The sequence below is a fragment of the Emys orbicularis genome, chromosome 21 (assembly GCF_028017835.1).
Source record: "Emys orbicularis isolate rEmyOrb1 chromosome 21, rEmyOrb1.hap1, whole genome shotgun sequence".
NCBI lineage: Eukaryota > Metazoa > Chordata > Testudines > Emydidae > Emys > Emys orbicularis.
In genome coordinates, this window is record NC_088703.1 from 3,669,768 (window position 1) to 3,683,501 (window position 13,734).

At 51.7% G+C, this 13,734-nt stretch overlaps 1 protein-coding gene across 1 annotated transcript in view; it reads left to right on the forward strand.

Annotated features, from left to right (window-relative positions):
* Window positions 1–9,385: 9,385 nt before the first annotated feature.
* The window catches only part of TIMM50 (translocase of inner mitochondrial membrane 50), a 47,834-nt gene continuing 43,485 nt past the window's right edge, over window positions 9,386–13,734 (forward strand). Inside the window, exons 1-2 of the mRNA XM_065420955.1 lie at window positions 9,386–9,499; window positions 10,861–10,892. Coding sequence (XP_065277027.1) covers window positions 9,436–9,499; window positions 10,861–10,892 — 96 coding nt within the window. The 5' untranslated portion in view covers window positions 9,386–9,435. The remainder of the gene's footprint in view (window positions 9,500–10,860; window positions 10,893–13,734) is intronic.

Consider the following 13,734-nt stretch of genomic DNA (forward strand, 5'->3'; position numbering starts at 1 on the left):
TTTCTAACTCTCAGGGGAGGGAAGCTCTGGAACAGGCGTCTAAAGGAGGTTGTGGGATCCCCTGTCACTGGAGGTTTTTCAGAACAGGTTTGACAAACACCCGTCAGGGCTGGTCTAGGTTTACTTGCTGCTGCCTCAAGTCGGGTCTGGGCTCGGTGCCCTCTTGAGGTCCCTTCTACCGCGCCATTCCCATTCTATGTGAAGGGTTTTCCTTAGGTGAGCAGAGCAGCACTGTTTGGACAAACTTCCATTAGCGACTGAAGCAAGGCTGTGGCAAATGAAGAGGAGGAGCAGGCTCTTGGCGATTAAAAAAATCAGACCGATAAAGTGACTAGAGACTTAATTTCCCTGACTTTTTCTTTCATGTCTAAATCACTGCTCTAAATCCAGTCCAAGTAACTGAATGTCCTTGAAACAGCTGATGGCTGTCTGCTGACCCATGGGCGAAATTACCTGGTGTGGAGTTGGCCACCTCAGCACTATTTTTACATTTCCCCCCAAGTTGGCCAGCAATAACAGACTGGGTCACTTTCATTCTTGTGTCTAACGTGTTTCTCATTTTCATTTTCTGGTTCATATGCACCAGCCCAGGGCTGTAATACAATCATAGAAGATTATACCTCAGGAGGTCATCTAGTCCAACCCCAACTAAATCATCCCAGCCAGGGCTTTGTCAAGCCGGGCCTTAAAAACCTCTAAGGATGGAGATTCCCCCACCTCCCTAGGGAACCCATTCCAGTGCTTCACCATCCTCCTAGTGAAATAGTGTTTCCTAATATCCAACCTAGACCTCCCCCACTGCAACTTAAGACCATTGCTCCTTGTTCTGAAGAAGCTGGGTTACGTGCACCACAGGGGAAAGATTTTGTTTTTCACTGAGTATTATTTTTTCAAAGGGAAAGATTTTGTGGGTGGTCTCACATTATGAATATATTAACCCTAATTTGGAGGCTACCGACCTAAGGCAGAGTCTTCCTTTGAAAGAATTTTCTCCCTTCACCAAAGAATATCTGACAGGGATACTTCCTCTGTCGGGTTATTTTATAAATTTGAATAAAGGAAAAAGCTGTGATAAACTGTTGCCTCGCCCCTCTGCCTGCCGACTGTAGTGAGTTTTGATGAGTATTGTTCAAAACCTTAACAGCAGAGGTTTGTAGAAATTTGTATTGCTCTTGGTTTTGTTTTCCTTGAAGAGGTGACATTAATTTGCAATCTAGTCAAGCCTTTCAAGTAATTTCAGGTACTCTGCCCTCCCTTGTTTCTGTCTGAAATACAAACAGAAAAGCAGGGACTGTTGAGGGATCACTTCACCCAGTCCTGCAGTGAAGCCACACCTGGGCTTGGACTGGACAGCTTTGGAAGAGGGTCCAGTCAACTCTCCTGAACCACTTATAACATGACGTGAGGAATATTATTTCCTCCACTGTCAATTCAGTGGGTGAGCAGGATAATTTAAATGTGTTCAGGCTGTGGTTGCAAAGTTTGGACTGTACAGTCTCCTTGATCAACAGGCTGTTTACAACAGGAGCACATATTTGGCACGTAAGTGCATGTGGCCACAGCTTGTGAAAATGATCCTTAAAGCACCATCATTAGGCTTCAGAGTGAACATGGCCATGAGAAGAATGGAGTGTTCCACAGCTCTCAGAATGGCAGCTTCAGACTGTCATTGGTGAGGAAGTCTCCCTCCCCCCCCCCCCTTTGCACTGAAGTGGGCCAAAGGTTTTAATTCTAGAGAACGCTCCAATTCCGTAGCATCAAAAATCCTGGAGCCTTGGCCTGTGCCCAGCTGCCAGGAGTGTGCCAGAGGAGCCTCTGTGGAAAAAGTGGGGAGGAAGAGTTAGTACGCAAGGGCCAGAGCTGAAGTGCTAGTAGGACCTGGGAAAGATCAGTGCCATGCTGGGCGGGGGGAAAAGGTTGATACCACACTGCTCCTCCTCTGTTACCTTCTAGTCTCCCCATCAGCCCCTCACTCCCTCTTATCCCCCACACCTCTTCCCTTCCCTCCCCCTCCTATCCCTTCCCTCCTCCCAACTGCCTCCCCCTCCACTGCCCCACCAATTCCCTATCCACCTCCCCCCTCCATTGCCCCAACCCCATCCACCTCCCCAACCCCCTTCCCCCTCCATTGCCCCAACCTCCCTTCCCTTCTCCCCACCATCCCCAACCTCCTTCCTCCCTCTCCCTCTCCTCCCTTCCCCCTCCAACCCCCCTCCCTCAAATCCCCATCCTCCCTCTATCCCCCTCCACCCCCCCAAATCCCCTCCCCAACCTCCCTTCCCCCTCCTCCTTCCAACCCCCCTCCACATCCTCCCTCCATTGCCCCAACCCCATCCACCTCTCCAACCCCCTTCCCCCTCCAAATCCTCCCTCCATTGCCCCAACCTCCCTTCCCTTCTCCCCACCATCCCCAACCTCCTTCCTCCCTCTCCCTCTCCTCCCTTCCCCCTCCAACCCCCCTCCCTCAAATCCCCATCCTCCCTCTATCCCCCTCCACCCCCCCAAATCCCCTCCCCAACCTCCCTTCTCCCTCCAACCCCCCTCCACATCCTCCCTCCATTGCCCCAACCCCATCCACCTCCCCAACCCCCTTCCCCCTCCAATCCCCTCCACATCCTCCCTCCATTGCCCCAACCCCCTTCCCCCCAACATCCCCAACCTCCTTCCTCCCTCTCCCTCTCCTCCCTTCCCCCTCCAACCCACCTCCCTCAAATCCCCATCCTCCCTCTATCCCCCTCCACCCCCCAACCTCCCTTCCCCCTCCTCCTTCCAACCCCCCTCCACATCCTCCCTCCATTGCCCCAACCCCATCCACCTCTCCAACCCCCTTCCCCCTCCAAATCCTCCCTCCATTGCCCCAACCTCCCTTCCCTTCTCCCCACCATCCCCAACCTCCTTCCTCCCTCTCCCTCTCCTCCCTTCCCCCTCCACCCCCTCCCTCAAATCCCCATCCTCCCTCTATCCCCCTCCACCCCCCCACCTCCCCTCCCCAACCTCCCTTCTCCCTCCAACCCCCCTCCACATCCTCCCTCCATTGCCCCAACCCCATCCACCTCCCCAACCCCCTTCCCCCTCCAACCCCCTCCACATCCTCCCTCCATTGCCCCAACCCCATCCACCTCTCCAACCCCCTTCCCCCTCCAAATCCTCCCTCCATTGCCCCAACCCCATCCATCTCTCCAACCCCCTTCCCCCTCCAAATCCTCCCTCCATTGCCCCAACCCCATCCATCTCTCCAACCCCCTTCCCCCTCCAAATCCTCCCTCCATTGCCCCAACCCCATCCATCTCTCCAACCCCCTTCCCCCTCCACATCCTCCCTCCATTGCCCCAACCCCATCCACCTCCCCAACCCCCTTCCCCCTCCAACCCCCTCCAAATCCTCCCTCCATTGCCCCAACCTCCCTTCCCTTCTCCCCACCATCCCCAACCTCCTTCCTCCCTCTCCCTCTCCTCCCTTCCCCCTCCAACCCCCCTCCCTCAAATCCCCATCCTCCCTCTATCCCCCTCCACCCCCACCTCCCCAAATCCCCTCCCCTTCCAACCCCCCCTCCACATCCTCCCTCCATTGCCCCAACCCCCCTCGCCACATCCCTTCCTTGCAGCTTCACACAGCGCGAAGGGCAGCAGTAGCCCAAGTGCCTCATTTGACCTTCGCCGCCTTCCGTTCTTCTCTCCCCTCCCCTTCCCCGCTCTGATTGGCTGGGGCGGCAGCGGCCCCACCTCCCTTCTCAGGGCGGGCGGGCGGTGTTTTATGATTGGTTGGCTCTGCCCTCTTAGCTCCGCCTCCTTTGGTTTGTCATTGGCCTGTCTGTCTCCCTCAGGGCCTGTCGCTTGCGATTGGTCTGCCCAGCCAAGGTAGGCGTGCCTAATGCCGCCCCGATGTCTGATTGGTCGACGGTCGCGGTGTGGGCGTTGCCTTCACTTATTTTTCCTCTGATTGGCTGAGCTCCCCAGCTACTTTTCAATCTCACCGGCTGCGTCCAACCCCCCACTCGCGCGTGGATTGGTGGCCTGGGCTCGACGCGCTCTGATTGGGCGGGAGGCGGCGCCGCGCACCTGCGCGCTGCGCTCCGGGGGGAGGAGGAAGATGGCGGCGGCTCGCGGGCTGGTTGTGGTGGCGGCGTGCGGGGCCCGCGCGCTGAGGGGCGGCTGCTGCCGGCGGCTCCGGGCGGCCCCGGGCCGGGCCCTGAGCGCGGGGGCGGCGCCGCAGGGCGGGGGGGTGGGGCTGACCGAGGCGCTGCTGCAGGACAAGCTACGGCAGCACCAGCAGGTGAGGGGCGGGGCTGCTCAGTGGGGGAGGATGGGGTGTGGGGGGGGAGGGATGGAGGGGGAAGGGTGGGGGTGTTGTGGGGGATGGGGTGTGGGGGGGGAGGGTGGGGATGTCGTGGGGGGGAGGGATGGAGGGGGAAGGGTGGAGGGGTTGGGGGATGGAGTGTGTGGGGGGGAAGGGTGGGGGGGTTGGGGTGTCGTGGGAGGGGTGGAGGGGGAAGGGTGGGGGTGTCGTGGGAGGGGTGGGGAAGGGCTGGGGGGAGGGATGGAGGGGGAAGGGTGGGGGTTGGGGGATGGGGTGTGGGGGGCTTGAAGGATGGGGTGTGGTGGGGGGATGGGGTGTGGGGGGGAGGGATGGAGGGGGAAGGGTGAGGGTGTCATGGAGTGGGGGATGGTGTGTGGGGAGGGGAGACAGGAAGGAGTGGAGTTGAAGTCAGGGGCGGAGAGGGATTCTGGGGTTCTCATGGGGGATTGGGGGATGGTGTGTGGGGAGGGAGGTTGTCATGGGGGAGGAAGTACGTGTGGAGGTTATCAGTGGTGATGGTGTGTGGGGGGGAGGAGACGAAGTCGGGGGGGGGTTATTAGTGGGGGAGGAAAATAATGTGTGGGGGGGGGGACCAGAGAGGGATTGAGAGGAGGGAGGAGAGACTAGAGAGGGGGTGGGAATTGTTATTGGGGAAGGAAAAGGAGGGTAGAGGGAGGAGCAGTGAGGGGTGGGTAGTCTTCATTGCAGGGAAAGAGGGAGGATGGAAGGGGGGAGTAGGGTTGTTGATGGGGGAAGGATGGTGGGTGGGGAGAAAGGAGAAGGGAGGGTTGATTGTGGGGGAGTTTAAGTGCTGTTGGTGGGAGAGGTGCAGTTGTCGATGGGAGGAGGATGGGGTGTTTGTGTGGGGGAGATGGTGTGATAAGAAAAGTAGGGTGTGTGTGTTGGTGGTGGGGTGGCACTCAGGAGGGAGGGGAAGGGTAGGGTGGGGGACAGATCAGATCCAGCACTGGGGGTTTGTCCATGGGTGGGGAGGAGGATGATATGCTGGGCGGGGGAACAGGAGGAATGAGGCTGTGAATGGGGGAAGAAAGGAGGTGTGAGGGGGATATCAGTGAGCGGTTGGGGGGTGGAACTGGAGAAGGAATGGGGCTGGGGGGGAGCAAGGGAGGGGTTGGGTGGATTGTAAGTGGGCTGAGAGGGAGGATGGATGGAGTTGGGGGGAGACCAGGGGGTGATTCCTCATTGATGGGGAGGGATGGGGTGTGAATTGTGAGAAGGTGGGGACCAAAGAAGGGAGAATTGGTGGTTGTCAGTGGGGGAGGGAGGTGTTGTATTACTTTAGATGGGGTACAGGGGTCAAAGGTGTTAACATAACCCAGTCACTGTCCATCATTAAGTAGCATTAAACAAGATCTGGGGTTTGGTATGCAGAGAGCTCAGCCTACTTAGTCCCATGGCTAACACACCATTAAAAATCCTTCTAACCTTTTACGAAAGATACAGAAAAGAAGGAAAATCAGTTCAAGCGTTCGAAACATAAAATATGAAATAAGCATCCCTTGTTCCCTGTCCCTTTGGCTGGAGAGAGTTTTTTAGGAGGAATCCCCCTTGCTATTTGACAGCTTCTTAGATGGTATCAAAGATGGTAATAACTGTCCTTTGGAAGAAGCTTAGTTGAGATGGGCTGGAGCTGCTGCTGTTAAAAGTCCGATCCTGTTCCGTCCCAGATGGTGTTTGGGATTCAGCAGAAGCCTGTAGAGGTGGGAGTGGCATCTGAGTCCCTCTCTCTGGCCCTGTCTGATCAGGGCATCTCTTAGGCTCGGGATGACAAAGGCCCAGGGTCCCAGGAGATCATGGGGGCTGGGAGCCATGATGGTGAAGCTCATGGTGAAGCTCACTCCAGAAGCCAGTTTTTCTCCCAAAAGTCTTTCCTTAAGGACCCACAAAGAGAGCGATGGGTGGAATAGCCCATCATCTCATTATTTTGTCCATCAGTTAGGCCTAGTTTCCAACACACCAGCTTTGGTTCATTGATTTCTGGTTCTGCATTTGCCTTGTTTACCAGGCATTATCTTAACACAAGCTTTGAGTTCTATCAGTTGGCCTTTTTGTTTGGACTAGTTCAGTCTTTCTGTCTCCCTTTCATACCTTTCCCCTTCAACATTTGTTGTTACAGGTTATTGTGACATCTTATGAGCTTACCCTCACTTTTTACAGATAAACTCACCGTTGAGGTAAATCTGTAGGCCGAGTTATTACAACCGAGGGTGGGGTGTATGTGCGGGGGGAGGACATTAGAAAATGGTTGAGGGCATTGTCAGTGGGAAGGAAGAGAGCATGGGGTGGAGGGAGAGAGTGAAGGGGGGGTTATCAGTGAGTGGGGGAAGGGTGGTGAGGTGGGGTGTGGTTTTTTTTTTTTTTTCTTCTTTTTTAATATGGAGATATACCTATCTCATAGAGCTGGAAGGGACCTTGAAAGGTCATCGAGTCCAGTCCCCTGCCTTCACAGCAGGACCAAGTACTGTCCCTGACAGACTTTTGCCCCAGATCCCTAAATGGCCCCCGCAAGGATTGAACTCACAACCCGGGGTTTAGCAGGCCAATGCTCAAACCACTGAGCTATCCCTATGCCTTGTTAATGGGCAGGACCAGAAATGGCTGGGAGGGGATTAGGGTGGGGGGCTTGTCAGTGGGGGCAGGAAGGATGGTGTTTGGGAAGGTTGAGGACTGGGAAGGGCATGGTTGTGGGGGGTATGAGGGGAAGGCTCGGGGTTGCCATCCAAAGGGAAGGGGGGCTGGGAAGAGGTGGGGAAGGAAAAGCAGAGAGGGAGGTTCTGAATTGGTTGGGAGGATGGTGTATGGGGAATTGAAAGATGGGGTTTGATGGGGTATGATGGAGTTGGGGAGCGTGGGGGCAAGGGGGAGGGATTAGGGAAAAGGGGAGTTATCATTGGATGGGACAAGACCCTGTCTGGCATACTGTCAGAAATGGCCACCACTTGGCCTTGAGAGGCAGGCATGACCTCAGCAGAAAGGTCATCAGGACCTCTACCTGTCTGTCACAAGGTGGCGCTGCTGAAATGTCGCTTGAAAGGCCTCGCAGAGTCAGCTTTGTCCTGTCCCAACCCAATGTATTAGGCTCCAGAATTAACGCCAAGACCCCAAAACATCCCACGAGCAGGTTGTGGAAATTAGGATATTCCCAGTAAACCTGGGGTGGGAGAGAATTCTTACTCTCTGTCGCTGTATCTTCCCTCTTGGCACTGGCGCTTCCCTTGCTGTCCTTCACTCACTCACGCTTTATGTGCCAGACTGTTTGACTGTCGCATCTCGCATGGTTTGATCTGGTCAGTGTTTGGAGGAGACGCAACCAGGAAAAACCCAGGGTGCTGCAGGCAGCTGTGTGGGTATCTCAATGGGGGATGTGCTCATCTGCCTGTGCCAGCCTCAATGCCCTGACATGGTACTAGGGAGTGCTGGGTGGTACAGGGAAGTTGCGATCTAGCTCAGAAGTCCTGACCACTTGGAAGCTGTACAGTTCCTGTGGTAGTTTTCAAAAAGGCAGCTGGGTGTTTAATCTTGGTCTCGTGACCATATTTCTGCTTGGATAGTCATATTCGTCCATCCTACTTTTCAGTGGGTATGAGTCTTTACAGTGCTATTAGATTTTTAACCACGGGAGTAAAAAGTAAACGTATTGCTGTTTTTATAGTTGTTCTGGGTTTAATATCTCAGCTCTCTCCAGTGGTTGCTAAACACAATTGTATTCTGGTTAAGACTTGGCATTCAGATTTCAGGCTCGGGTGCAAACATTTCCCCAGTGGTTTATTTTAACCCTCCAAAACGTAAGGGGAAAGTACCTGGTAGCAGAACTTTAAAGCAGTCTTGTAAAATTGTCATGAAAACTTACCACGCTAAGAACAAAACCCCACTCTGCCCTACCCTTTGCCATGACATCTGATCACTAATGAAAAAGCCTTGTACTTTACTCTCCCCAAGCAAGTGGATGAAGAGAATTTTGCAAGTCTGATGCTATTTTCTTGGGGTCAGGGGTTTTCTCCGGTTGGCACAACATTTGATAGTGTGTGTTTGTGCCTCATTAATAATGCAGAGAAACCTTAGGAGAGACCAGTCTTCCCAGGCTGAGATGGCTGGACTAGACGTGGGGTCAGAATGGGGGGGGGGGAAATGGTGGTACTTACTCTAACAACGCCATCATGAGGTGCCATGCTCAGTGGATTGCACAAATCTTCCTCTTGTATGCTTGATCAGCATAAAAATAGGTAATATTGTTGACATTGAATTGCCTCATTGGGATTCAGAATTCCCTTTGAATGAATGAAGCTAATGCTCCTTTTAGAGCTTTTGTTTCAGGCAGTCTGCATATTCAGGCAGACTCCACTATATTGACTTACAGTCATTTCACATTTCGAAGGATACCATCTATACCAGTGGTCCCCAACCTTTTCCCGGTGGTGGGCGCCGGACGACGAGCCACCGAGGACCGTGGCCAGCGGACAAGCATCCGCCGAAATGCCGCCGAGAAGTGGCAACGTCAAGAGGCGTTGCCACCAAAAATCAGTGGCATTTCGGCGGCGACGCCTCTGGGAGATGCCGCTTTTTGGAGGCATTTCGGTGGCAATGCCTCTTGATGACGCCGCTTTTCGGCGGCATTTCGGCAGATGCTTGTCTGCCGGCCAGTACGCGGGTGCACATAGATGCCCCGGCGGGCGCCATGGCCCCTCCCCCGGGCACCGCATTGGGGACCACTGATCTATACCGTAAAGGCTGAAGAATTTGCTAATCTGATGTCTGGCTAGATGATCTAATGGATCCTGTCCATCTCTAGTTTCTCTGATTATGTTAATTGCTTTCTTTATTCATTTGAGGGGAGTTCTGTAAAAGGTTCTATAAATCACGTTCTGGTACTAAACAGAAAGGCCAGTGGAATTTTTCCCTAGAGGTTTTGAGACCAGTGAGTCAGTTATTTGCCTGTGTGTGGCTCTCTTCTCTGTAGCTATGAACCTTGACTTCTGTCACTTTCACACCTGCTAACTTAAATCTTTTCTCTTTTCCACCCTCCATGGGTAGTCAACAGAGGGAGGAGATGGGAAAGGCTCCAGTTCTGATGAGCAGCAGGAGAAGAAACGGAAGGAAAATACAGCCTATGCCAAGAAAATGGTGCTCCGGATAGCAGGGCTAATGGGAGCTGGTAGCGGGATAGCAGTTATCTATATTTTTGGTAAGCTGTTCCAATCCATTTGGGATATAACTGTATTAACAATTATTTAAAAATGCCAGCAAATGTGTTTATTCTCAGTGCTCTTCTGATTATTCTCTAGCAGCTGATTTCCCCCTGCCCAATAACTGGCTGTATTTTATTACCTTTCTTCCAAGGATTTCAAGTCTTTTACAAAAACTAAGCTCACAACCCCATTGCAAGGCTGTGAAGGATCATTATTCCTATTGTATAGATGCTTACGGTGCATGCCAGTGACTTGCTACACAACAAGTTGGTAGCAGGGTCACGAATAGAACCCAGGAGTTCTGTTCTCTCCATTTTTATTTAATATTTATATTACCGTGGTGTTCAGAGATCCCAGTCAGGATCAGGGCCCCATCTGTAGAAGGGGAGCTAATGATCCTGACCTCCTTTGTAAATGGTACACCCCCAGACTCATCAGATAGTCAGTTCTTAAAGGACAACAAGGAGTCCGGTGGCACCTTAAAGACTAACAGATTTATTTGGGCATAATCTTTCGTGGGGAAAAAACCTCCCTTCTTCAGATGTTCTTAAAGGAACCCAGCATGGGAAATCTAACCCTGACATTCTTTTTATGAGTGCTACATAAATTACTTTGAGATCTAAAAGCACTAAATAAAGCTAGGCATTATTGTGCTAGGTGCTGTACAAACACACATAGGTATGGTCCTTCGCCCAAAGAGCCTGCAATTTAATCCACTAGACCTCCCTTCCTTGGTCTGTCTAGATACTTACATGACACCCATCACTGTAGTATCCGACCTTCATGCAAAAGGTGTCTGGCCAGTCAGTTTAGCCGGGAAGGAGGTTTGTTGATATCCCAACATAGTACCAAGACTGCTGGTTTTTTTTGTTTTTTTTTAGGGATGCTTGTATTTTAATGGCAATTTTAAAAATGTTTTTCTGGAAACTTAGCATTGATATCTCTGGCACAGAACTGAGACCCATTAGTGAGACAGTCTGTACTATTGCAGTCTGTTTATAATGTAGTCTTCTGTTTCCAGAGCTGTCAACATGGAATCCTTCGTGATCACTACCTTCACATAATACTCTACTTATAGCACAAAGTCTCACACAAATAAATGGAATAACTGCATCGTTGATTTGCATTGGGTGCTTTTTGATCTGAACAAAGTGGGGAGGCAGGGACATCTTGTGCCACAACTTCTCGGGCTGGGGAAGTTTCTCTGCAGAGATCTGTTTGTTGGCTTGAGGCCTTCAAATTTTTAATGTGCCCGGGTGTACACATGGGTTCTGGGACCTGTTTGTAACTGTTCATGTTGCACAGTGTTGGCCGATAAAGCGACTGATGTCTTCTTCCTCTTCTGTTTTGCTGGCAGGTAGTAATTCAGTGGACGAGCAAGGGGCTAAGGTAAGGTGCTTTCTGTGTTCTTTGGATTTTGCTCCTTGTGAGACAAGGGAATTGTCGATAGAACTGCAGTGAACAACAGTGCCGTTTGCTTGGTGAATGCCACAAGAGGGCGCTGTTCCTATTTGAACATGTTCTGCAAGGCTGGTTATGTCTGCACCAGGAATCAATAATGATCTTGCTTGCATGAACGAATGGTACAAGGTTAGGTTTATGGTTGGGGGTAGGGGAGTGTCAGTTAAATCAGCCAGTTACTCAGACAGTTATCGCTGTTCTCTTAGTAACTGGCCAGCTGAACTTTGCTCACTGGCTGTGATTTGGATTACTTCCTCTTTACCAAGTGAGGAGGAGACAGGAACAGTTCTCGGCCTAAGCCAGAGAGTCCAGTTTTAAGATAGACAGGCCCAGGGACCAGCCAAGAGGAGTGAAATAAGAATTGTTTCTGTGCACAGCTTGTGATTGTCCCGGTGCTGGCTGAGACATAGGAGATCCCTTTAGTTCTATAGAGGCCGCTCACACTTGGCTGTGTGGACCTCTTCAGTACAAGAAGCCTAATTACAGCATGGTGTGTGTGTGCGCGCGCTCTGCCGTGTTGTCTTCTGGGTTTCTGTAAAGAGCATTCTGTAGTAGCTCCCGGTACACCCTTTAAATCCCATTCTTTCAGGGCTGAGTCCTGACAGGCGTCGTCTTCCCAGCAGGGGGCGTGATGGTATTGAAGGAGCTTTGAGGTCTCCATCAGTGACATTGGCTTCAATTTCCACTGGGAAAGAATCAGAAAAAAATTTGGTGTGTGGATCCCTGGGGCTGTGCACTATGGGAAGGGATTATGTTCTAGGTAAAGGCAGGGTTTCTTAGTGTTGGGGACAAAAGCATTGAAATATCCTGGGTATTGGGTTTGACCTTGACACTCCATGATGTTGATTTGGGGGTACTGGGCTAATTCAGGGATCTACATTTTTGCTCGACGTGCACTGTCCCGACGGGGACGGTGGTCATGGATCAAATAGCTGAGGAGACTTCTCCGCACTGCCTTCTAGATTCTCTCATTAGCGCTAATTCTGCTCAGTTGTTGAACCCGAGAAGGGACAGAGTTCCCCAGCTTCGATAGGTCTTGCTCAGTTTTTCATAAGACCTTGCCCTATCTCTTTTGCAGCTGTCAATGGCTGTGTCAGTCGAACTCTTCTGCCAAACAGTCCATCTCCTCGGTACAAATGGAGTTCCTGAGACTCTGTCGTTGCCCCAGGGTGCAGGAGTTTTCGATGGGACAGCCTGTTGCAGTTCTCATCCCACTCCCACTCCAGAGAAGCCAACGTGACTTGAGCCGATCTGCTAGGGGCCCAGTGGATTGAGTTGGGAGGCTGAAAAAGTTGTCCATTATCTTCCATTGGAATCAATCCATTGGGCCTTAGCAGATCTGCTCAAGTCACGTTGGCTTCTCTGGACACCCATTAACAAACCAGATGGAGCCATATAGGTTTAGGAACACAGACAGCAGCTATTGGAATTGGAAAAGGTTCAGAAAAGGGCAACGAAAATGATTAGGGGTATGGAACAGCTTCCGTATGAGGAGAGATTGATAAGACTGGGACTTTTCAGCTTGGAAAAGAGACGGCTAAGAGGAGATATCATTGAGGTCTGTAAAATCATGAGTGGTATCGAGAAAGTAGATAAGGAAGTGTTGTTTACTACTTCTCATAACACAAGAACTAGGAGTCACCAAATGAAATTAATAGACAGGTTTAAAACAAAAAAGTATTTCTTCACACGACGCACAGTCAACCTGTGGAACTCCTTGCCAGAGGATGTTGTGAAGGCCAAGAGCATAACAGTGTTCAAAAAAGATCTAGATAAGTTCATGGAGGATAGGTCCATCAATGGCTATTAGCCAGGATGGGCAGGGATGGTGTCCCTAGCCTCTGTTTGCCAGAATCTGGGAATGAGCGACAGGAGATGGATCACTTGATCACCTGTTCTGTTCATTCCCTCTGGGGCACCTGGCACTGGCCACTGTCGGAAGACAGGATTCAAGGCTAGATGGACCCTTGGTCTGACCCAGTAGGGCCATTCTTATGTTATGTTCCAGGGAAAGCTGTGGAAGGGTTAACATGGTTCTGTTCTGAGGTCATTCGTTTTTTCTGTAGAACACTGCCATTGAGTGTATTGTGTCTGGGGTAACAGCATATTAGGATCATAGGCTGCTGATCACATACAGCTCCCGCTGATTTAACTGGGATGCCTGGGTGCTCAGCCCTCTGAAAACCAGGCCAATGGTCCAGTAATTAACGGGGAAAGACCTGTTCGAGCGCGTCCAGTCCCTGCCTCCCCACCTTGCTGCCTCTCTTCCTGTGGGGCTGAAACTCATGTCATAGGAGCAAATGGGTCTGGAGGTGTTCTGGAAAAGGGGGGCTGCATTCTGAGACAGATGAAATTTCCTCCAGAGATGGCACTTCCCCCCTCTCTCATGCTCTGTGGAAACTTACAATGGACTCTTCTCTTCCAGTGCAACAGGGAAAACCTGACCTTGAGCAGAGGGCTTGGAAAAGGCAGGCGCGAATGTTGACTGGCTTACGTTGCAGTCTGTCAGAGGGTGGTCTTTCCAAGGGAGTATGGCTAAGTGGCCCTTACTTCAAAGGGACCAGTGGGTGGAACGACTGCTCCATTCCTCTCTGAAAATAGGAGCAGCTGGACCAAATCGGCCGGAGTGTCCTGCCCTTTCTGAGGAAAGAGTGCTGCATTTTCTATTTTATGTGGGGAGGAAGCTAAGGGACTTCCTGGCTAGGCAAGGATAATGCGTGTGGTTAGAACTGTTGCTACCTTGAAACCCCTTCTTTCGTCTCTCTGGCCA